This window comes from Amblyomma maculatum, chromosome 11 (genome assembly GCF_055883805.1).
Source record: "Amblyomma maculatum isolate TAMU_Amacu chromosome 11, ASM5588380v1, whole genome shotgun sequence".
NCBI classification, from domain to species: Eukaryota; Metazoa; Arthropoda; class Arachnida; order Ixodida; family Ixodidae; genus Amblyomma; species Amblyomma maculatum.
Genome location: NC_139354.1, coordinates 47,234,961 through 47,259,641, shown reverse-complemented (window position 1 = coordinate 47,259,641; position 24,681 = coordinate 47,234,961). Strand labels below are relative to the sequence as shown.

The 24,681-nt window shown below is 43.4% G+C and overlaps 1 protein-coding gene across 1 annotated transcript in view; it reads right to left on the bottom strand.

Annotated features, from left to right (window-relative positions):
• Positions 1-22,746, bottom strand: part of LOC146173754 (phospholipid-transporting ATPase ABCA3-like) — a 106,367-nt gene extending 83,621 nt beyond the window's left edge. The window contains exons 1-6 of the mRNA XM_084585259.1: positions 22,440-22,746; positions 18,691-18,996; positions 9,984-10,069; positions 4,112-4,396; positions 1,817-1,963; positions 1,205-1,442 (exon numbers count right to left, since the gene is read on the bottom strand). Of these exons, the coding sequence (XP_084441385.1) occupies positions 1,205-1,442; positions 1,817-1,963; positions 4,112-4,396; positions 9,984-10,069; positions 18,691-18,996; positions 22,440-22,746 (1,369 nt within the window). The remainder of the gene's footprint in view (positions 1-1,204; positions 1,443-1,816; positions 1,964-4,111; positions 4,397-9,983; positions 10,070-18,690; positions 18,997-22,439) is intronic.
• Positions 22,747-24,681: the final 1,935 nt, after the last annotated feature.

Here is a 24,681-nt window from a genome sequence, read left to right as displayed (position 1 = left end):
ATTCTACAAGAAGCTGGACTTTCACCGACTAATGACTCTCATTTCCACTTATGGATAACAAACAACGTTTATTCACGCAGTTTATGTGACTTCTTGCACATGGCTGCAATCCACACATTTCTGTGACTCTACCACCCCCTTTTATGCCGTGTGGCAAACTCAGCGCCATAAAAAAATAAATAGTTGAACGATCAAAGCCATCCCTGAAAACAGCGACGCGCACAGAAAGGAGTTCTTCAAAGTCGGCGTGTTTCAAACAACCCGCCAATACGTCAGGAGCATTGGAATGATTGACAGCCCAAAGCGTGGCATGGCCATTGTCTACTCCGACAACGCTGTGGGCCCCAACAAACTTATTTTCGCGCCGGCTAAAAAACGGGTTCCAACGAGAGGGTCGAAAGCACTGGGAACAGCGCCAGAGGACACAGCTGGGACGAAGATGGCTAACATTGCTGGAACGACAGTATCTTCGAAGACGTAAATTCCATGAGCAGCCGGCGACGATTCTTCTATGAGGGTCGATCTTAGGCTAGGGCTTACTGATATCCCGCCACTGTTGAAGTCGACAGTTGCGCCACACTGTTGAAATAAGTCAACTCCTAGAATACTGTTGCGCGTAGAGTGAGGGCGCACCGAAAATTCAGGTCTAAACAGGTCCCCAGCGATCGCCACAGTAACATAACAAATTGTGAGACAGATGGCGGCTTTCTTCTTTCTCACAATTCCTTCGTTTCTCAGCGCTGCGTGACAATATATATATATATATATATATATATTTAGAGCGAAGTGTACGCTTCATTTAAAGAAACATCTTGTTATATATATACATATATATGTTGAAGTGAGCGCTTTCGTTTTCCGTAAGCTTCAAACTTAACTTGAAGGTCGAGCAGCAGCAGTGGCAGCGCCATCTGTTTGCTTTTGTGCAGAGAGCCTCATGTCCACGCGTTGCGACTAGCTACCCAGAACGGATTGGATCGACTGAGATTCAAGCAGATACCTTTCCGCGTGTGTTTTACGTACAAGTTTTTAGTGGCACGCAGAGACAAACGAGAGAAGAAAAATGCAGTTAAGGTATTTGTATTAAACCCCGAGATAGTAAGGAAGAAGCAAATTTGAAGGATAATATGCTTTCGCTCGCTACACGTAGGCAGCAGGAGTAACGACACTATGTAAGTAAATCGCGGTGCGATATTGCACTCACCTTTAGGAAATATCCAAGTAATCATGATGGTTTGCAGCGAGAAGCCGAGCGCGAAGAGTAGGAAGGAAAATATTAGGAGGCTAATATCCACGCCATTTGCCCACGAGATGCCATCTGCTGCTCTGACATGCATGAAGCCAACCACGACTGCGCATGCCAGAACATAGGAACACAGCGAGGTCAGAAAATGGCCGCAGTAAAATTCCGCATCAGTGAGACCCATGACACCTTGGTGTTCCTGGAGGCAAGAGAAGAACGGCAGTCAAACACTGATATTAAATCTAAGGTTATGTTGTAAAAGGATATGAAAACGTTTTTTTGCATTCCCATGATTTCGTAAAGCATTGCCCATTTTTCGGATCTCAAGAAAGTACTGCTATTAGTGCACCGCACAAAACAGAAGTCTTATGCTGCGTGAACGAATTAAGTCATTTAAAATCAATGGACCAGGTTATTCACAAGAATCACTAGAAAGCAGTATTAGCTCCAGTCTCTGCCACGTCTATGGCATCTTAACTGCTTCAGGTAACTATTTTGTTTGAACAAATGTTCTACGTGCTGGGCGGACATCCGTAGTGCTATTCTGATACCTTAATCTTTGTTATTACTTACAGCCAGACCTGAAGAAAATTCCAGTTCGATGGATCTGATTCTGAGCACCAGTGGTACCAGGAACACATAGACTACTGTGAGAAGGATTTCTTGCGCGTACCGGTAGCGAGCGGTAAACTGTTCACCTGGAAGGGCGCCAACCTTCACCTAGGAGAACAAAAATAGCGAAGGTTAGTACACAGTACAAACCATGATTGGAGTGTACTCAAAAAGTTCACTACAGACACGTTGTCCAATAATACAGTGTGCGCTCCCATGATACCCCTAATTGGCGGCTTGCCTTCATTCTTTTTCACTCTCATTGTTGCAGTACATGTACCTGTTTTATCTTCCTTGCCCTGTTTTGTGCGCTCGGAAATTTGCAGTAATTTGTTGCAGGTTCAAAAACCATTCACGCATCAAAACAGGAAGTTCGTTAATATAGAAGCCTACACATGCATCGTTTTTTAGGCTCTATATCTTGTTACCCTTTTAAAGAAAGGTAAAGATGCTCAAAACACGCGATTGAAATATATATCCGGAGAAAAGAAAAAAAAAAACAATTCAAAAACACATTACAGACAATTTCATACATGAGATGCAATCTAGTGAAGAGAGAGCAGATTTCTTTGTCTAGTCATTTAACTGTTGGCTTGCTGACACAGCTACTGCCCATGTGGTAAATTATAATTGCCTTGAAAACTCCCCTCTCTTTATTAGTTTTGTATTTCTTGACCTCGCCCGTGCGGTCGACGAAAGGTCTGCAAGTTTGTGAGAGGCAGTCCTTACAGTGTGCAGCCAGATTGCTGACTGCGTCATATATATTTGATCTGGGGTACTTGCTTTGCGCTTGCTTACTTTTGTTTAAAATGTACCGAATTGCCCGTGCTTACGCCTTGACTTGTAACTTCTCACAAGCGCTTATCCACTTCACACTGAACTATAAACTAGTTTGCAAAAGCACACACAGCGAGAACGAGAGCCACACAAAAGGAACCGGCCATCTGATGGCTCCGCAAAATTTTCCGCCCCAATGTGTGACTGATTGTGACGCCATCACTTGGTGACATAACTAGTAACGATCCGAAGAGAAGTGGGATGAAGTATATAAAGGCAGTAACTGATCATGAGAGAGTCATGGTCGTTAGTCACAAGTAATGATTAGTTATGGCCTTCCCTAATAACATAATTACTGACCATTACTGAGAATAATTGTTGACTATAAATAAATATTATCTTGTTAAAAATTAAAATATCGTTGCAATTAGGTATGTCAATGTGAGTTAATAATTCATCCTTAACTAACGGCGTTAATTAGTGCTTGTATATGAAGTGAATGATTGGTAACTGAATTATTTCAAATAATTAATAAGGAACGAGAGCGTACCAAGGAACGGTACGTGACAGGAGCGATGGTGTAACGTCAAATCCCACCCTTACAAACGCAATGAAATGAACGTGCGCCAAGGAATATAAATTTTTACTGCGCGGCACAAGCCCTGCCCTTGCACGCAATAGCGACGCACGGGGCGCGGGATGTACAGTGTGCCGAAGCAACCCTCAGGCTTTTTCATTTCTCCACTGCCAATTCTGCAGTGCTCTGGGTAATTTTTGACTTAGTGTAACAAATTGACCAGTCCGTAAACTGCCAATTTTCTAGAAGGTAATCCGAAAGCCTAAGCTTTGATCACTGTTCTGGTAATCGACACCTGGTGTATTGGGAAAGTGTAAGCAGTGAAGACTTGTTGAGAATTTCCTTTTTAGCACATGGCAAACTATTCAAAGAAAATAACCTCTTGCCAGGCTCAGCACCTAATTTTAACAGGCACAATGGTTTGTGCCTGTTAACATTCGATGTAAGTTCTGGCAGGGAAGGCAGTGAACATATTGAAAAAATGAGCATTATTTTCTGAGATTCTCAGTATTAGGAATTCTCCGTATTAGAGAGACGAGGTTGTCGAAAACAAACGTTTTCAAGAGTTTAACAGAGCGTACCAATGCGTGCCTGAGAAGGCAAATCATATTGGCTTACGGAACCAAAATTTTCTGACTGATGGTGACAACATAGGAGGGGGCCATAATTGAGGCAAGTTGGATAATTAAAATCATAATTTATTTTTTCACACTGCAAATTTCTTTCCTAAAGCATAACGAACTTGCGGAAAAGTACGTCAGTAGGATTTACTTAAAGAGCTCAAAATCTAATTTTGCCAAATACCTGGTTCCCGTTATATGTGCCTTTCCTTGGTGTAAGGTTTCAATGAATTTCTTCTTTCTTAGGTGTACCGGTATCCGCTAAAACTGCATGGCGCACACCAGCCGGTCTGGCAACGTGCTTGAAAAGCTGACATACGGTTTGAGGGCAGCTCCGTAACACGTAGCGCTTGCATATGTCTTTGCTCTAGAGAGGCAGTAGGCCTCAAATGCTTCAACCAGCTTGTCGTAATCATTCTTTTCTTCCTTGGTAAAGTTGAAGGTGGTGTAAACGTCGATGGCCTCCTGACCGGCGAGGTGAAGCAAGATGGCGGCTTTCTGGGGGTTAATACGTTGCTTTCCAGGTTCCGGGGCCTCCGTGGCGACTATGTACAATTCTACTCGCTGCTGAAATCGAATTCAGTTGTCCGCCGCACTATCCACGAAACGTAGCGGCTCTAGAGGCTGAAGGTCAGTCATTTTTTTCCACGGGAACTTGCCACTTCTGACACCATGTATTGAACCAGACCGACACATCCAATGACTGAGCAATGACTGATGTTTATTATCCCCGCATCGAATGTTCCCGAGCACGTTGCCAGACTACTTGGCGTGCGCCGTACAGTTTTAGCGAACACCGATAGATCCTTTTTTCTTTAAACCGAAGCCAGAAATGGTGTACTGGGCAAAGCGTCCTAATTTCGATAGCCCAATTGATAGGGAGGCTTTCTGATCCTCGATGATCGCCGGCTCGGGGTATGCAGCGTTCGTTGTAGGGAACTCAGTTTTTCTGTATTCGCAGTATCTGCAGCTGTTCCTGCTGCTCGTCCTCGAGATGGAACAGCTGGGTGCTCCGCAGCTTGTTGCCTGGGCGACACTGTTGACTCAGCTGCTCCAAACACTCCAGCTGATCTAGGAGGAGTGCGAGCAGGACATTCAATGGTATTGCGGATACCGATGCATGTCGGTTAAGAATGAGCATACGTAGTCACAGGCTATTGTGACATAGGAATATAATGTGAATAGTAATGCCCAAAATAAAATGGCACAAGGACCGAACAGAGTTTCTTTGCAGGCTATTATCTGCTAACTTCAACACCGGTTGCCGGACGTTATAGTCGCCAGTAAACTTTCTTAAAACAGCTTCTCTTACTTTATGAAATTAGTTGGCCTCTACGCATTATGGCAGTTGTGCACGCAAGCCAAACTTCCTGACATCAGACTTTTGGGTCATCACCCCGCCAAGAATGCGCCGTCATTGGTCAGGAACCAAGGATCTCTGGGATCTCAAACGTTAATTCTTCTTGGTCAGAGGCTCATTTTTGCCGTGGTGGACAGTACACCATTTACTGCTTGCAATTACGGTATGGGTATTCTGCTCGTAAAAAGAGGATGTATCTCAAAATTTCTCGAATTCTCTGCAGTATTCGCACGCCAAATCTGTTTGCGCTGCTGTTCAGGCTTTTCGAATTAGAGCCAAATTTTGTGATTAGTGTAAGTAGCACATTGTTCAAGCGCAAAAAAAGGCAATGCGGTGTATCAAATGAGGTATGTCAGAACATTGTAATGTTCTGCAGACTTGGGAACAAAATATATCTTCCAGGTGGCAAGGGTTAGAGCTTGGAAGGCAATAAATTAGGGTCTTAGCGCATTCCCTCTAATCTGAAGTGCATGTTTGAAATGCAACGTCATTTGTAGCCATATTTCTGACGCAATTATAACTCAATTATTTACTTTTATTCGCATATATTGCTTTTTATTGGTTGTTTCTGTATGCTTACTCGTGATAGTACAATATTTCTCAATTTCTCAATTCACCGTTTATGTCATTTGAATTAAGTTTACAAAACGACCATATTTGCTGTCCTTCGCCATCGATAGATTGTTGCTTCATTTCGCGTGGATCTGTACGAATAGAGTGACAACGTTACAGCCCCAATATCAGAAGGATTCCTTGCGTATTCCAAGAAAAATATCAGTTATTAACGAATTCCTGTCTCTGATGTGTGAGAGGTGCCCTAGATTGCTCAAATTTTGAGACTCTGCAAATACGTATGGAGCTAGCTTTGGATACCACTTCTGCGTAGCACACTAAGTCGGTGCCTTAAGTATCATCAAAGAATGTTAAAGACCGTTAAAAGAGAGGATCTCCATTTGCGCACAGCAGGGGACGCCAGTAGTACTGCCGCCGAATGCCGCCATTCAGAGCTTCGGAACTGCGAACCTCTGCCGGCTTCCTTCTGTCGCATATCAAACAATCAGCTATTCATAGCTAAATTTTCGGTTACCTTGCTGTACTTTTCTGGTTACGTGACCATCTGAGATGTTTGGATCTTGTGTCATTACACTAGGCGTATCGAAATGCGGCATGAAAAGGTAATGCAAAGAAATAATGCCTAAATCGGTTGGTTATAGAGGAGCGTTATCTTACTGCGTCTTCAAGAAATTCATTACTTTATTTTATTAATAAAACGGCCGAACATTGCCGCCACGAGTAATTCAGCAGTGCCGATATCACACAAGTTTCAAACTGTGCACGAAGTTCCAAGAGGCACAGGCAATACTCTGGTGCTGGAATCCACTCGTAATGACGCCTAGGTGTCCCTAGGCGTCATTAGAATTAGGAGAATTGATATTCACGCTATGATGAGTGATATAATATTTCTTGCGCTGCACCACTTTTGTGTAGCAAAAATATTGCTTTCCCAATATCCCGAAAGATTACATGAAGTAAAATTACGCGATGCAGACAAAAAGATCATATGAATGTGTTTGCTGCATATCAAGCCTTTTATACAAAACTTCAAGGTGTGCAGTTAAGTCTCCTTATGTGCTGCAGTGAGCAAGCACAGAGTGGCCTCTTGAGTTCGTTATAGCTGGTTGTATTGTTGGGTACGACTTGAATTAGGTCTGTGACTAATTTCGCAATTATTCATGACTGGATTTGGTCTTGATATGTGGATTATAGATTGGAGTCGTGGCTATGGCATGGATTTGGGCTATGAGAAATGCGGCTAGTCATTATGCAATGTGATGAGGCATCATATCATATTATTCATGAGTGGATTGGGTATTGGCTTGTTATGTAGATTCTGCACTGGATTTTTGCTATAACTTGAATATTTCTAATGTGGCTAGTCAATAAGCAATGTCATTAAGGTATTATAACCAAGTAATCATGACTAGATTTCGAGTCTTGATTTTTAGCTGGTTATGTGCATTGTGTGCGATTGGCTTCGCATCTGCATTTTGGGAATTAATTCTCACAGGGCTCCGACTTCGCTCTGAGAACCGAAGCCACACCGCTGGCTCTGACCACAGCCGTGGCCGCGAAGAACGACAAACCGAGGCATAGCCTTCGGGCCAAGCTGTTTATTGGGAACGCCCAATTCACATCCTCGGTATCGTAGCAGCATTCGCGCGCTCCGGCGACGCGGCGTCGTCTCTCTGGATGCAGTCTCCGCCGAGATGAAAAGGGAGGGGGAAGGAGGGGCCGCCAGTTCTCATCCCCGCCCCTCCGCCACAGCTTCGGGGAAAGGATGCCAGGAGGGGAAAACTGAGGGCTCGTCGTGAGAGAGAGGGAGAGGGCGTTCGTCGCGTCGTGCGGGCGAGGGGAATGTTGAATTCCCATAATTCTGACATTCTGCGGACAGTCACTTTCTGCGCACACAATTAATGAGCCAAGACATTCATTCGCATTTCTAAAGGGGTTATGCCCCGGTCGTCCAACGTACTACAGTTCTGAAGTCTGGCTGATAATACTGGCCCTAATAATTCTGTTTCTAAAATTTGAGCACACTAGACGCATTCCTTATTTCGCAACCAGTGGCTGAAGTTGACACTGCAAAGCTCCTCCCACCGACAACGGTCGATATGCTGAACCGCTTGATAACGTCACAGAGTGACACCAGCCATCGCATTGCCTGCTGTGCTGGCGCCATTAAGCTGCTGATATACTTTACTGTGCTCGCGCTTGCTAATATGACTCCCAATAAGTGTACACAGCATCCTTCTGAAAAAAGAACACAGACTGCAGTGAACCGCGATTTATTTCTTGCCCAGGCATCCATCTTCGACGCGACCACCCCCATCATACCGCCCCCACCGCTGTAAAACCCTCCGCGCCGGCCGTGGCTTCCACTCAAGCCGTCCGAGCCAGTGCTTATTCATGGCGGATCCCTTGCGCTAGCCTCAAAACATCATGCTGATTTTTTTTCTCGTAACAATAATAAGCGCTCTAAAAAGGTATTTTTAAAATTAATGATTGTTTTCAATTGCCGACCCCTACGGTGGGAGCTTTTGCTCACAGCCGGTGCGGTGCCCGTGCGTGTTCTTGTACGCTAGTTCTGCTGCTGAGGCGTTGCCGAAAATAATGATTTCCTCTAATACGAAAGAGTGGAGTTCAGAGTAAGGAAGTTTCATGATCGAGCGGTCTACGTACTAAAACGCCTAGCTGATCTATAAGGAAGTGCCGTTCGCTGTGGCTTCGATGCTAAGTAATTCAGGCCTAGCGACAATTAGGCAAAAGCAGACAGCCATAGAGCCGTCGTCCTTCGCGCTCGCGGGCGCCGTTGCTGTAATCTCGAGGAATTCAGTGCTGTGAGCCTCATAAGCTTATTGTCTACTTTCATGATGCGGCTAGGGCCAGACTTGGGCCTGCCAACGAGCAGCGTAAACGACGCTGCTCAGATGGTATGGCCAGGGTATTTGGTGCCTCGATGTAGTGCGCCGCACCCTATAGATTATGCTGCAGCGCTTACGGGCAGTACCTGCCGTGTGACGGTGCTATATACATTGCGCATTTTAAAGTGTTACTATTGAAACATGCTTCAGTATACATTGAGTATGCTGTTCGAGCGGTTCAGTTCGTGCGGCTTTCTTACTCGGGCGTTGACGCACACCTGAATCCGGCCCACAAAGGCCGCTATTGCCTAGGTTAACAGCGCTTACAAAAATCGACGAAAAACTCAGTTTGCTGTAACCTCGAGGCATGACTGCCCTTTTGGCCGACATTAGAGAGTTTTAGTTAACCGTTATCCGCGATCCGCTAACGTGATCCGCCACCGCGCGTTTCACTGCGCATGCCAAGATCCTTTGACGCTGAAAGATGGCGACACATACTTGATACCGGCACATAGACCTGCCGTGTCGGGACCAATCAGCTTGTGCGCCCCGCCCGCGCGCGGTAGAGGGTCACGGTGCTGGATCGCGGATCACGGCAAGCTAAATTTCTCTATTACCGCAGCCACGCGTAACCGCGGTGGACGCTGCTCATGCAAAGAACATGCGCCTGTTGCCAGATCAGCAAGCTGTTCACGAAGAAACAAAAATGCTAGTTTTAAAAAGATCAGAAGCTCCGATGCAGCTGAAACTTTGCGTTTTAGTTGCTTGGAACATCAGGAAATAGATGCAATAAACAGCTTATGTTCCAAAATTGGCGTCATGACCCTTTAGGAAGCGGCCAGCAAGGAAAAGTGCACATAGGTGGGGAACATTTTGGTCTACAACAGACGAGATCAAGCGATTTGCGGTACAGCCTGCCAGCATCAGATGCATGAAAGCTCAGTTTTAAAAATGCTACGTAAAGAATATTTCTCTCACGGTGATGAAAACAGGCTTAATGATAACGATCATTAAAGGAAATGCATTTCCAAAGCCTACCAACGTCACGTGTCTCTCAGCATCTCAGCACCACGCCCTACGTGTCCGCTCACATATATAAAGTGCTGATATCGATGGGTGAACAATGAGCGCCACCGGATTCCTTACTGAGATTTGACAGCGCCGAAATTAGTAGACCTGCTTGTCGCAGGTGACTATAACAGTGTTTCAACAAGCGTTGTCAAACAGCAGAACGAAGATACTTGGTTAAGATTTAAGGACACGTAAACCACGGCAATAGTTACCAGTGACATTATATTGGAGTAATGTAAGCCTGACTTGCACAAGTATGTATCCGTGACAAAACAATATAGACAATTTATGTTTCGCTCACCGTCATCTCCTGCGTGGATGTTTCAGCTGGTGTCTGCAGCTCTAAGTGGGCTTTCTCGATGAAATAAATGTAGGCCCCTGCAAGAGCTACAACGTGATTGAGTCATTAGGCTACAGTTCAATGATTTCCTGGTCAATCTGAAAGCCCTAAATAGCGTAGCGCTTCATTGACTGCATTTGAGAGTGTAACACTCGAATAGCTCACGACCACGTGCTACGGCGATAGGTTTAGGAGTCAATTGTTTACACGAATGTTTGGTGATTGGTTAAAACATAAAAAGGACATCAGCTGAGGGCGGCAGGTGATGAGGGGCCTCAAAAATGCCAACTACGTGAGATATTCGAACCTCGGCTCATATCGCACATTGCGCTTCTGTGCTGTGTTTCACCTTTATTAAAACGCCGTCACATCGGCCGGGATAGGCCCCACCTGCCTGCCTCCCGTATTCGGGCATCCTAATCACAGAGCCACATCTAAGGCTAGTTCACACAAATGCTGTATACGCCTCTTATTTGGTCGAAAAAGGTAACACTGGTGATATGATAACAAGTTCGCTCAAACCTATTCAAGTAACGCTGTTTGCTAGAGGTTATAGTATAGGAACCTTAATTGAAGCAAGAGAAAATAATAACAGGCGGATGCTTTGCCTCCCTTCCCCCAACGCAGGCATTACTACCGGTTGGCGTGGGGAATCAGATTCAAAGTAATGTACCATTTGTAATCAGGGAAAATGCACTCATTACATCTTCACAATTATAGGCTATATCAAGCCTGAACGTCTTTCCTATGATACGCTACAGGTGGGCTTGGCTGAATATTAAGAAGTAATTGAGATCTGATAAGAAAAATACAGTTCTTCAGTGGTGACAAATTGAGAGGAGAGTTGAGCTCAGCACCAAAGGCAATGACGTCATGGCGCAAACAGCTCCCGTGTGTAGCATCCATTGCGGGTCATCATAGGCGCTTATGAACATTGCTGTTCGGTTATTCACGAAGCCTTTAATTTGTGCTTTAATCTAACTCTTTCATCTCATGCTTTGTCACACCTACTGGTTAGCATACATTCGCCAGCTACCCAATTACTTTAGAAGAACGGAGGTTTAGGCTAGTTGGTGATCATCCATGTTTAAGCAACAGCGCAAAAGGACAGAGACCAATGGAAGGAGGTACACAACGACGGCGCTGATTCATTTATTTTCAGCGCTGTCATTGTGTAGTACCTCCTTCCACTCGTCTCTGTCCTTTTGCTCTGTTGCATAAACATGGACCAAATTATTGAAAGATCCTCTGACATAGACACCTTTAAAATCACTCTACAACTAAGCATTATAAACTCGCCTCCATGGCTAAGGTATTACGTGACTTTCTGATGGCCCAAGGTTCCTGGAAGGTATGACTCCCATCTTTGCGCGTCTTGGTAAAGAAGCTAAAAGTATCAAATTTTTACCACGTCACATGGCCTGGAAGTTACACCAACCGATTTCAGGCCTGGAGTTAAGTCTGTTTTGGTGCAGTATTGTGAAAGCATTGAGTTCTGCTCCGCTTTTTGCTGAATTCGCCCAATATTAGGCTAGCAAAGCTGCGTCACACTCGGAGAGATGTCTTATGTGTATTGCGTACTCAACAAGGCTAAACAGAGAAGCGGCGCTGATGTAATTCTTTAAAACGGTGACAGTTTTACACGAGGCGTGATGTGCTGTGGTGATAGTATATTGCTCTCAAGCCTAATCTAACCTGGGTTCGAAACCCCATGTCTACAGTGTTTTTCTTTAATAACAGTTCGTGCAAACACGCCCCGTCAACATTCTCTGCGGACGCTTTGTTCGATACGTCGACACCACGCATAAGGAAAGAGAGGGCTGCACCTCCACAATGGCTCTGCAATATCACTTCCTGCTGCCATCCGAAGCTATGACCGTGACTTTTCGCTCATAACACAGGCAAAGTAGAAAACGCTGGATTTCTTGCACAACGCTTCGTTTAAAGCTATGGCTTAGAAAAACGGGGGACAGTGCTGCTCCGCCTCTTGGGGTATCACGCGAAGGAGACATCTAGGCATGTCCAGTTTTCGACGTATGTATTAAAATATAGCCCTCGGATGCACCTTTCAGTGATAGTAAATAAGCGAGCAATAAAACATTGTCCTAAATAGAATGTTATTATTTATTATAAACGAAAAATTAAAAGTAAAACCTTGATTCCATACCATTGGACCTCACAATAAAAAGGATTACAGCATAGAGAAAAAGTTGAACCGTACATTGCGTTTTCCCACAATATTGCAATTGATAGTAATTACATTTCACCCTTTGGTCAACCCTGTCAACGACCTGAAAAGGATTTTATAGACACTGAGAAGCCTTTCGATGTTGCATGAGATAAAATGTAACTGAGTGCATTCAAGAAATACCACTTTAAATAAAAAATTTAAAGTGCTATTACTATTTATATGAAGCAAAAGGCGTTCTCATATATATATATATGTACATATATATATATATGGTCTGCTTGTTACTAATGGGCCAGAGTTAAATTCCAACAGGATGTCACACAACTTTCCCGATTATCTATTTTATTCCAACAATTTCGGACGGTGGACCGTCCTTCTCTTCAAGGTAGAATTGAGAATGGAGAATAAGTCCGCACATTACGCCACTGTTAGGAGAGAGAGAAGGAATTGTCGCTCTCCGTCTTTGGAGAAGCAAACATTACTGAATGGATAGAAAGGGCGAAAAGCTCCAGTTGATTATTGGCTGGTAATGCAACAAAGACGGAGAGAGAAGGAAACAAAAAAAGGGGGGGAGGGAGAGGGGCAAAAAGAGAAAGTGGAGAGCCGACGAATGTTACATACGCGCCGTGCTTCCACGAAGACGACACTAAAAGCAAGACAAGTCTCCCTCCGAGGAAGCCAGAAGTTGAACAGTAACCACGAAATGAAGCGTGAAATTAATATACCTGGGATATGTGATAAATCATGGACACCAAGGGAACACAGAGACAAACATTTAGATATGTACATCGCTGCTGTTCAAAAGGATATTCTGGCTGCGTATACAAAATCAAAATCTAATGCAGTCCGTAACCACCTGTCACCCGAAGAGCGCCAAGCCCTCGACGCTTTGAGTCAGCGGTCCGACATCATCATAAAACCTGCTGACAAAGGCGGCGCTATTGTTGTTATGGACAAGGCTGAATATTTAACAGAAGGTTTCCGACAAATGGAAGATAAACGTTTCTACACTAAATTGGATAGCGATCCCACAAGAGATTTTAAAACCAAAATCAACAATCAATTACAATCTCTGTTTCGAAAGCAAATGATATCCCAGGATATGCTTAACGCAATGAAGCGCATCAAACTGGTTCCCGGGCGATTCCACCTCCTCCCGAAAATTCACAAACCCAACCGTTCCGGCCGCCCAATTGTGTCAAGTAACAGTACACTCACCAAAAATATTTCCGCAGTCCTTGACTTCCTCTTTAAGGACATTATACCAACTATCCCTGCCTACATTAAGGACATAAATCATTTCCTCAGGGTCATGTCCAACATCGAAATTCAGACAGAAAGCTTTTTGGTCACAATGGACATAACATCTCTGTACACGAATATCTCCCATTCAGACGGCATACGCGCGGCAGTGGATGCATACCTTAAGACGGACCCCTCGGTGAACCTGGATGAGGAAACCCTCTCCAGTATTCTTAGCCTGGTGCTTAATCACAATAACTTCGAATTTGAGGGAAGACACTACCTTCAAGTTAACGGTACGGCGATGGGAACTAAGGTGGCACTGGCCTATGCCAATATATTCATGGCGGCCATCGTGAAGCAATTCCTGGACACTCAGTCTCTGAAACCCCTCCTCTATAAACGTTTTCTTGACGATATTTTCCTCATTTGGCCCCACGACGAAGCCAGCCTGTTAACATTTATACAAAATTACAATTCATTTCACCCATTCATATCGTTCACTCACAGCTTTTCTAAATCCTTAATTAACTTCTTGGACGTTACAATACAGAGAAAAGGCAACGTTCTTAAGACTACCCTATACCGGAAACCTACCGACCGACTGCAGTACCTACATTTCAAAAGCAGCCACCCACACCACCGTAAAACCAGCATACCCTACTCACAGGCCCATAGATTCCGACGATGTGCTCTGAGCTAGAGGACTTTGACCGCCATGCGGAGCAACTAAAAACAAATCCTCTGCAAAAGAAATACCCCCCTTCATTGTTAATGATGCTATTGGGAAAGCTCGAGGCTTAGACAGAAATTAAATAATCAACTTTGAAAAATCACAGCAGATCGACAGGCCAACAAACCTCGTTCTTAAACATTCCTCGAATATGCCACGGGTTAATAATATCCTCTCGAAACATTTCAATATAATCCAGCAAAGCAGTCACTTGTCTTCCATTTTCAAACAGCCACTGAGAGCAGTGTATCGGCGCTCTATAAACCTAAAGGACATGTTAGTTAAATCTAAAACGACCGCCAATACTAACCCTAACCGCGGATGTAAACCGTGCGGAAAACCACGCTGTAAAGTTTGCAATCATTTGCAGGCGACAAATATTGTAAAAGGCAACTTCTCTGATTTCACCTTTAAGATCAAAGAATCTTTGAACTGCGACAGTGCCAATGTGGTATACATGCTAAGCTGCGGTGTGTGCGTCTTGGAATACGTCGGCCAGACCGAAACACCATTCAGGTTTTGTTTCAGTAACCACAAGGCCCACGTCCACACACTGCCAAATCTCCCCTTTTCTAAGCACCTGTGCCTTCCAAACCACACTTTCGAAAACATTCGGGTCATTCTCCTTCAATCAGGCTTCCAAACAAGTCGACAAAGAGAACAAAGAGAATCGTACTTCATACACAAATTTCAGACTCTAACCCATGGAATTAATGAAACATTGGACAACTTTGCCTTTCTGAAAAGCCTACATAACTAATAGACGAGGCCTTTATCTCCATTTGCCCACTCCTAAGAATTTCCTCCTTCTCACGCAAACTATACTGTTCGTTATTTAGCTCCTTGGCCTCCCCCCTCTGGTCGGTTTTCTATCCCGAAACAAACGTCTTCACTTAGGATACGCTCGCGGGAACGACTTGACGCGAATGCCCGGCTGCGGTATCGGGTTTCGGGTTTGGGAGAGCGCGTCTGGCCGACGGTTCTTTCGTCGCCGCGGCGGCGCGCTGCCCTGGCTCCGATGGCTGGCGCGTCGCGGAGTGGAACAACTTCGTCTAGAACACATAACTCTTATCCCAACGGTTTTTTGAACACCTGCACCGCTGGGGAGCGGGCCGTCCTGGTATGCATGCTCACGTTATGTTTTTCACTTTTTTTTTCTAATGTTATTCTGAACCCTTGCTCAATTTCTGGCTTCCTTTCGAGGGAGACTTGTCTTGCTTTTAGTGTCGTCTTCGTGGAAGCACGGCGAGTATGTAACATTCGTCGGCTCTCCACTTTCTCTTTTCGCCCCTCTCCCCCCCCCCCTTTTGTTTTTGTTTCCTTCTCTCTCCGTCTTTGTTGCACTAACAGCCAATAATCAACTGGAGCTTTTCGCCCTTTCTATCTATTCAGTAATGTTTGCTTCTCCAAAGACGGAGAGCGAGAATTTCTCCTAACAGTGGCGTCATGTGCGGACTTATCCTCCATTCTCAATTCTACCTTGAAGAAGGACGGTCCACCGTCCGAAACTGTTGGAATAAAATAGATAATCTGGAAAGTTGTGTTACATCCTGTTTGAATATATATATATATATATATACATATATATACATATATATATATATATATATATATATATATATATATATATATATATATATATATATATAGTCTTCTACTTAATCCAATAGTTCTAGGGATTGATATTTATCATTTACCGGGGGTTGTTCTTAAAAGGTTTCAATTAAAATCAGCGATGCTGTTGTTCCATCAACGTTGTCCACTTTTTAAACTTTGGTCGAATTCGAAACATTATGAGGAATAAACGCACAATTAGCGCAATTCTAGAGTTGAATTTTTCCCCGGAATAAAGAGCATGCCTTAAATATACAAGGAAAGTTTTCCGTGCCAAAACCTTACTCTGTCGGGTTAGATGTCGGTCTCAATATTAACAACTATTAAGACAAGCGCTCAGGTTTTCAATTTTTATAGTTTTCAAAATTAAAATGCAGCATATTTCTGTGACTGAGATTTCTGAGGAAACGAGGACTACTGTGGAGATGTAAAAAAAAAAAAATTCAAGGTGTTAGTACACAATAAATTGCAAATAAATATTGTCCTTTTTTCTCCGTTTTAAAATTTCGATCGAATTTGATGCGTAGTGGCGAAACAAGCTAATAGTCTAGAGTTCTGAATTTCGCCTTAAATTAAGCAAATTGCCAGCATAATATAAAGATTTGGGGAGTACAACGTAAAACACTTTACCAGAATGTAATGTTGAAAATGGACATTTTGGCAGTGCGTCGATCCTTGAGCAACGTTTAAGATTTTTTGACTAAAACAACTGTGTCACTAAAAGTACATCTAATAACTCTTCTAAAAGTGCAAGTTGGATATAATTAGTAAGCAGAAAGTAATCCATGACAAGATTTCAGTGCGCCAGCAGCAGGGCTAACAAATTTGCTATTTCTGCAATGCCGAAAACGGTGTTTTCAACCTCTAGTGATGTATTATAATTTTCTCAATAACTGGCAAATATTGCATAACTAAGGTTCTGCCTAGTCTTTCGGCCTATTTGACATCACACGGAAAAAATTGAATTATAAAGAAATAATGTTGATGGGACCAGGGTCGCCATTCTTCTCTGAAGGCACTCTTAAAACTTTTCTTCATATGGAGGACGTTATATATATATATTCAGCCTGAGTGTTTCTTTTTTTGATGTCATCACACTGCCGACCAAATGGCAGCTCCTCTTGAACGTGCCACATCGACGGTATAATTATACAGAGGTGTAGCTAGACAGAGAGACCAACTTGAAATTAGCGCATCTGCAGCCTGCTGATTTCCAGTGGTCAACAAACGCTCTGAAAATGGAGAGTTTGTAAGCCGCATAGGTCCATAAACTAGCAGAGGTATCGACATCAGGCGCAGTACTTTGCAAGGAAAACACGTTAAGGTCGAATAAAGTTTCTCAGCGTGCAATCCTCATTTCGTGCTCTGGTTGCATTCAGTTATATGCCCAATCCTATTTTTGGCGTATGTTAGCGACTTGCCATCCCGTCTTGCACAGGACTGTACACATTACGCTGACAACACCAATATATTATAATAGCGAGAAAGACGACATTACGCTCTGCTTAAAGAACGTGAATGAAACTTCCTTCATGGCTGCATTCCATTAAATTGAAATTGGGCAACGGAAACAACACACGTTTCTCAAAAACTGATAATCACAATAAAAACGCTTTGCAAAAACATAATGTCGTAAAATGGTTAGGAGTTTAGAATTACAATCAGTTAACGTGGCGCTAGCATGACTAATGGCCATGTTCGAAGGTTTACGTAAATATGCCCGAATTTTAACGCGATAGCGTTTAAGGCTCCAGTTACCGAAAATCTGGCATTTGTAGCCGTTTGCCGGCGTTGGCGTTGGCGTTGGCAACTACAAATGATGACCATGGTGCTGAAAGGCGATAGCTGGCAAAGCTATAGTTGGCTACAAAGATATTACGTTGAATAGGAGCTGCCAACTCGGGCCTCCCCTTTCATATCAGGGGGTATAATTGAATCAGCCGGCCAGGACCGTCGAATTCACGTTTTGTAAATGACATCGTTTTTCCTGTGAACACATTTATAAATTCTCAATAATTTATGCACAAGCTGTGTGCAGCTATACGTGTCGTTCAAGTCTGTATCCAAAACAGACTTTTGCCCAAAAACAGGTTCTGTTCTTCATATCATTTTTACACCAACATGCCTGTGACTTACTTTTCGGCGCCTTCAAAATTTCAACTAGCACAACAGCATCTGGTATTGTGTCAGAATTATAAAGTTTATAATACTGGATAACGTAGAAACTTTCCCGGCTGTTAAACTTCAGCAACGCTACAGTACCTATTCTAGCCGATCATCTTAAGCTGCTTACACGTCCCATGAACTCGACCTATTTACGTCGTTATTCACTTGCGTATACTTTAATAAATTACTACAAAACTCACTACCGCCATAGAGTACAAGCATAGATAACTAACAACGTTATTTTAAAAACCTAAAGCAGAACAATTTCTCAAAAGTTTCGGCGTTTTACTTTAACCGACTGAATAACTTGCGATGTCTCTATAGGCATGTGCACTTTAGTTTTCTCGTCTTTTTGTATGGTTGCTGTGTGACATTAATAATCATACAAACACCTTACGCAGACCTTTCACGAGTTCTTTGGTTGTGCTTGTAAGCGAATATGATGTATTTAAATTGCAAACAAAGATTGGTTGATTAACGCCGGAGCCCTTTACGGTATAGACGTCATGAGGTTCAGTATAGTGGTTCAAATACAAAGACTATCTTTGATGTCAATTTTCTGAAAAGCTGATGTTTTTTCACATGGAACAAGTACGAATGCTGCACGTCGAACCGATGGGAACAGCTTTCACGCAGGAAAATAATAAATACATATTTTTTTCCGTAACAGCATCGAAGGCCTCGAAGGACTACCCGTGCTTTTGTCACTGGCTACAACTTACCGAGGTCGGGGTCCTTGTTAAAAGACGTTCCTAATGAGAACTCTTTGTCCGGGTCCGATAGTAGTCGAACGGGTTTTACCAGTGTGAATTGCAGACTGGCAGGAGAGGCGGTGTCGGGCTGTGGCACCAGTGCGACGCACAGCGGTATGACGTCTTCAGCTTCTCTGTCGTCTTCCCCGGGCAGGAGATTCATGCAGGCATCGGCGACCGCTTCGGCGCTCTCCACAGTGATGTACTCCGTCGCATTATCCGACTCAATACGGCTCGGGCCAGAACAGTTTTTCGGATCATAAAGGTGCTGGGGGTCTGGAACCATGTGAAACGTAACCATGTGGTAGTCGCGCAGATATCGGCACTTTAAAGCCAGTCGATTCTTGAAGATTATCCGGGCGCTATATATAATAGGTAATGTTTTGTTTTGTTATATGCTTTGTATTTGCTTCCCAGTGACATTGACGGTATGCTGCATCAGATTGGTAACGGTATAAGATATCGCACGATGGTAAATGCAGGTAAGCGTATGCCGTAGAATCAAGCCATAATGCGACGTGTTTATCAGGCCTACTGCGTTTTTGCAACAGGAAAGCAAACGTACAACACAGAAGCTGACTTAACATTTGCCGAGCACTGCCACTGTAGCCAGACAGGACTGTGCGCAATGTCATTAATCTTTAAGTCGGCACTCTGCGCAGACAAGTGGTGTCTGCGATTAGTTCTTTGCTGTCTTATATAGCAGGATAAATTCAACTGAAAACGAGGCCATACTTCACGAAAAAATTCGTGGATAGCTGCGCAGAAACGTGAGTTGAGTCAGAAACAGGCTAGCGCCAATCCGGCTTGTTTGTTTTTAAATGAATGTTCAAGTTACATGGAAAGATATGCGTAACTTACAATCTGTATAAATGACTTTCATTGAAAATCATGCAAAGTTGTTTGATACGAATCATCTACGACATTATTCAGAAAGGTATGATCTTTGTACGCAATACGATTTCCAGAAGAGGCACTATGCCTAGAAGCCACTGCCGCATATGCCCAATGCGTTAACCACATCGCTTATATGATATAATGTTTGGCAATCAAAATAGATTCTCCCCATTGCTAGGGGCTTCTGGTACAAGCATTAGTGCAAAATGTGACCAGTGAGTATTCAAATACGTATCATACGTGGTGGTAGTTTATTGAAATGGAATGTGAGGCTCGAAAAAGTAAATTTTTGGTTTATCGACGAAGAAGTATTTCAGTATCTCTTTTAAGTTACTGACTAACAATACTTTCAGGACAAAACCATCCAGCATGTAGTGGTAGCAATGCAATATTCATAATACTAGGCACACATATGCAAACAAATTTACGACCTATGAAATATTTGAATAGTCTCATATGGCGCCAATAGCGGGGTAGAGGACTAAAAAATGAGGTTTTGTTCAGTGTACTGAACACCATCATATAACCTAATCATGTTAGCTTTTCATATAACCCATACAGACTCATTTCCTATTAATCTACTGCAACCATGAGAGTATTTTAGCGTACAGTTGAGTTGTCCTGATGGTTCCTCTTGCTCAAAACCTCATTCAACTTTATGGTCGCGAGTGTTTGGGAGTTCAAAATGCTCTCATGTCACCTATCCTGGAGTATAAATGATCAGCAAACAAGGTTTGAGCGGGAGCCTTATTTCGCAAGCCGAGCTAACGTTTCGATAAGGGGCTTAAAATCATCTTGTCCAAATGTAGGCTTGGCTTGCGATCTGAGCCTGCCTGCCTAGTTTCGTGCTTTTCTATATTGTGTAGTCATATTGTCTCTCCCGCTCTACCCCGCCCCCCCCCCCCTCTCATTCAGTGTTGTTCTGTGCTAGCCACTACGAGACAAACCCTCTCCGCACTGCTGTGAACATGCTAGGCAGATGCTATCATACCTAGTGCCAAATTGCGCGCTGCTTCAAGTTCAGGGTCGCCACTTTGGGGGCTTAGCGACTGCAGCAGTGGCCGGTGGTGTGGGCAGCACCCTCACAAACGAGAGATTCTGGGATCAACTCCCAGTGACGCCTTCTAAACAGTAGGTACTAGCTTTTGTCTGGTCTGGAGGTCGAGTGTATTAGTCAGCAATTGAGTCTCCCACGCCACATTAAGCAACAAAAAGAACTCACAGACGATCAATGTGATTAGTTGGCCATATGCGCGAGATTGTTGTACTAAGCTTGCTACGCGAGTACGTTATCGTCAACATATAAAACGACATATTTATCAGTTACTTTGAGCACCAACTTACATTTACATAACTTAGAGAATATGGCGTCCTGTATGCATCGGAATTATTTTCCCGTGTTGATTTTGATCCCAATGGACTGAACGTACGCTTGCTTTCACTGAAATGGACGCTCCCTTGACAGCTCCCCGATCTGCTAGTTGCGCCTCCTACTTATAAATGCCCGGTCACGTCCCTTGCAGCTACCCCATGCAAGATATATGCTCTAACTTTCGGGGCTGCAAACTTGAACCGATCGGTTTAAATTTTCGAACCTCTGTCACCTGCCAATTACTATCAACTAGAGAATGACTGAAACCGAGATGCCAGGGTCTCAGTGTTTGTTACCTACTGCCTGCAAAAGGCATATTAATTCTCGATGCTTCGGAGTTTTAACTGATTAACGCCGACGCCAACAGAGAATTTTCATCGACACAAGCTTCCTAAGGGCTTCGCACTGAAAGTATACCAAATGTTCCTCCCCTACTTTTGTCAGCGTCCGCTAAGGAATCAGCACCTTGATCAAAGTCCGCATATCACTTGCGTATATTTTGCAATACATACACTGCCCATCTGAGTGACAATTATTGATCACCAAACAAAACCAACATTATCCTAATATATCCAGGCAGCTTATGCTGCTTCATTTATAACAAAATGTTGTAAGAATTCTGTAACAGTTCATGTACAATAAATCGTATGACGCTGCCGTACAAAGTATTACCTTGTAAATATTCTCCCGCGCATGTATTTCTCCGTATGAAGTGTGCCTCTGAGTATAAACGAACCTGATGTACCAGACAAATGCCAGTTGAAATAGAGCTGCTTGTAAATTAGTCTCAACCAGAGTGGCTCTAAACGCCTAGAGCGCCATGTCAATGTCTACAGGTATCTGAGTGCTTGATGTGGATGCGGCAGGACAGGTGCTTCGAAACCTTTGCGAATGATTTTAAAATACGTCTCGTTTCAGTTCAAATTATCTGTCGCCGTGGCATTAAAGTGTTAGTGGTATTACTGAAGAACACAATACAAAAGACTCCGTCACCATTAAATAAACATATCGAATTATGGGACCAGGTTTTCAGCAATAACGTCAATCGTACAGCAGAAAAAATAAATTTGTACATTTTGCCCCGACCGAACGCCATTCCTACCAGGCTAACAGGAGACCTCACTATGCTACCGAAGTCTCTCGTTATGATTTGGCGACAAAACTGTTTTTCTTTGTTTTTGTCCCACTCGCATCAATACTTAGTAATGGTTCTGCCTAACAAATGTCATCGCCACAGAGTTAGCGGTGATAAAGAATTGCACAGCACATTACTACTGAAGGACGTTTTGCTAAGAAATAGATTTTTACTTTCGCCAGACAAGCACTTGCTTTAAAAAAAGCAAAGTTGAAAAAAAAAACACAAATGTATAATGCATGACTCGAGCGAGTGGGACTTGATTTCGGATGGCTCTCGGGAAGTAAACGGTTCTGGCTTTTGCACGAGACTAACCTGTTGGCGGCTCGTTAGCCCTCAAGGCTTGGATGTCTTCCACAGCTGTGCGCATAAGCAGCTCGTTGTAGTCACTCTTGGGTCCAAACAACACGTGCGAGGGTGTTGAGCACGTTAGCATCGCCTTGTTGAGATCAGTCAATTGGAGCGTCTCATTTCCTGTTGACTTCTCAGGCTTAAGGGGTACCACGTTAACGAATGCGGCCCAAGTAACGACCAACACCTGTAGGACCGTGGCGTAATGTGGGCCACGTATCGTTCGCAGGTACAGCGTCCGCCAAAGGAAGGTAGCCACGTTGCGCCCCATCGATGACCTGCTCTTAAAAGAGATAAGTTAACGATGTGCCTCGGCTCTGCTTAAGCTAACGCTTCTGGTGCGCCCGGTTCTAAATTTATGGACTGCTTATGCAAAAAAACAACGTGCGTAAATGCGCGCAGGCTGCTGAAACTTTTCTCACTAAGCTCCAGCGGCTGCTTGCGGACCACAGTCATCTTGAACTAACGGCAACCTTCCAAACTCTAGTCCATCAACTGCAACGTCTCTTGACCCAAAATAGTGAAATGAACACTTATTAAATCGGTGAATAGCAAACAGGTTTGGTTTAGTTAGCTGCAGGCTAGGCGTCTAGAGGCTCAACGTAAGGTAGTTAGAGATCCGTACCACTGCTTTGGTTTGGTTAGCTGCCGGTTAGCAATCTGGAACCTCAGTGATAGGCAGTTCAGGAGGGGCCCCGCTGCTCTTAAAGGTGTGATAGAAGTTTTATTACTGCCGGTTTCGTTGAAAGAGACAGTGTAAAGGCGAAAATCGGTAATAGGAATAAGCAGTTTCGACTGTTTATATAATGGCTGTTGTGCATTAGTGTACGGGCGGAGTATAAATCTGAGATTACACCGCATGCAGAAAGGTCCGCCAGTATAAAGTGCGGTACTCCAAGAGCTGAATAAATTAGCAACCGCACCTAACTTACGGTTATTTTGCAGAGGCGTCACGCTGCGTACCCTCCGTTTTCCTCTTACCTTCGTCGTCTTTATCACGTGTTGTCTTCTATCGTATATTCAAGCTATTTCAGCCGTTGAAAATATCAGTAGCAAGAAAGAAAATATTTTAATTATGAATTTTTGATATCAAAAAACGCCATATTCCCAATGATGGGCACATTCTTGTAATCTAAAGGGGATGACTTCTGCCGTCTTTATTTCATCATGGGTAGTAAAATTTTGTGTGATTATTTTCCGTTTCAGTTTTTGCTTATTGATTCGTCGCCTTGCTTTTTTATGTGCCTGTATACTTTTATCGCTGGCCTTCTTTCATTTGATATCTTATTAATGAATTTTGGAATATGAGAAAACAACGTCATAAATCATCATGTTTGCATGGGTCCTGGCACACGCTATACTGTCACCTGCGAGAGCGCTACCCATTCCAAGCAACATATTTACCCCATAGAATGAGTAAATCTGATTCGAATATCTTTTTGTATTATTTACGTCTTATATATTGCTCGGGATATCTTTAACCTTTGATGTGCACGCTCTCACAAATTCCCCCTCAAACTTCTTAGAATTATAGCGTGCATTAACTCTCACAGATCAAGATTGCTTATCACAAGCGAGAAATTATATCTAAGATCTGGGCGAGCATCAGAAATGCTAGTGTGTGGTGGCGCATTTGCCGTCAATTCACATATTATAGCGGTGATTACTGTTACATAAAGAAAAGATGGTTATTACAGTAGACCACGTTTTTTTGGCACAGTTACTCCAGCGTATAACCATGCTTTCAGCTCATCTTACGAAGAAATCTTAAACGCGAGGTAGGTCAACATTACAGGATTAGAGGGAGAGAGAGAGAAAACAACATATGGAAAGGAAAGGCGGATATTAGGTAGATAGTAAGGATGCGCTGGCCTTCTATTCCCCAGTTGTTAAGAAGGCAAATGCTAGTAAAAGAGAATTAGGAATCGAATGGAGAGTGATGAAGGATTGTTCTCGGTTTCGCTTCAGAGCTTAATGACGGAAGCCTGTTCTCCTCTTCTACTGCTTCCTTCTATCTCTTCTCTCCTACTGCTTCCCTCAATTTCTCCTCTTCTACCTCTATCTTGCCTGTTTAAGTACTTGTGTTATTTCATTTCTCTTTTTTTTGTTGGCTTTATCGACAGCCTTCCTCAACAAAAAAGAATGAAGGCGTAACTACCCTAAAGGAAGTGAAAAACTTTTGCCACATCCTGACAGGAGAAGCAAT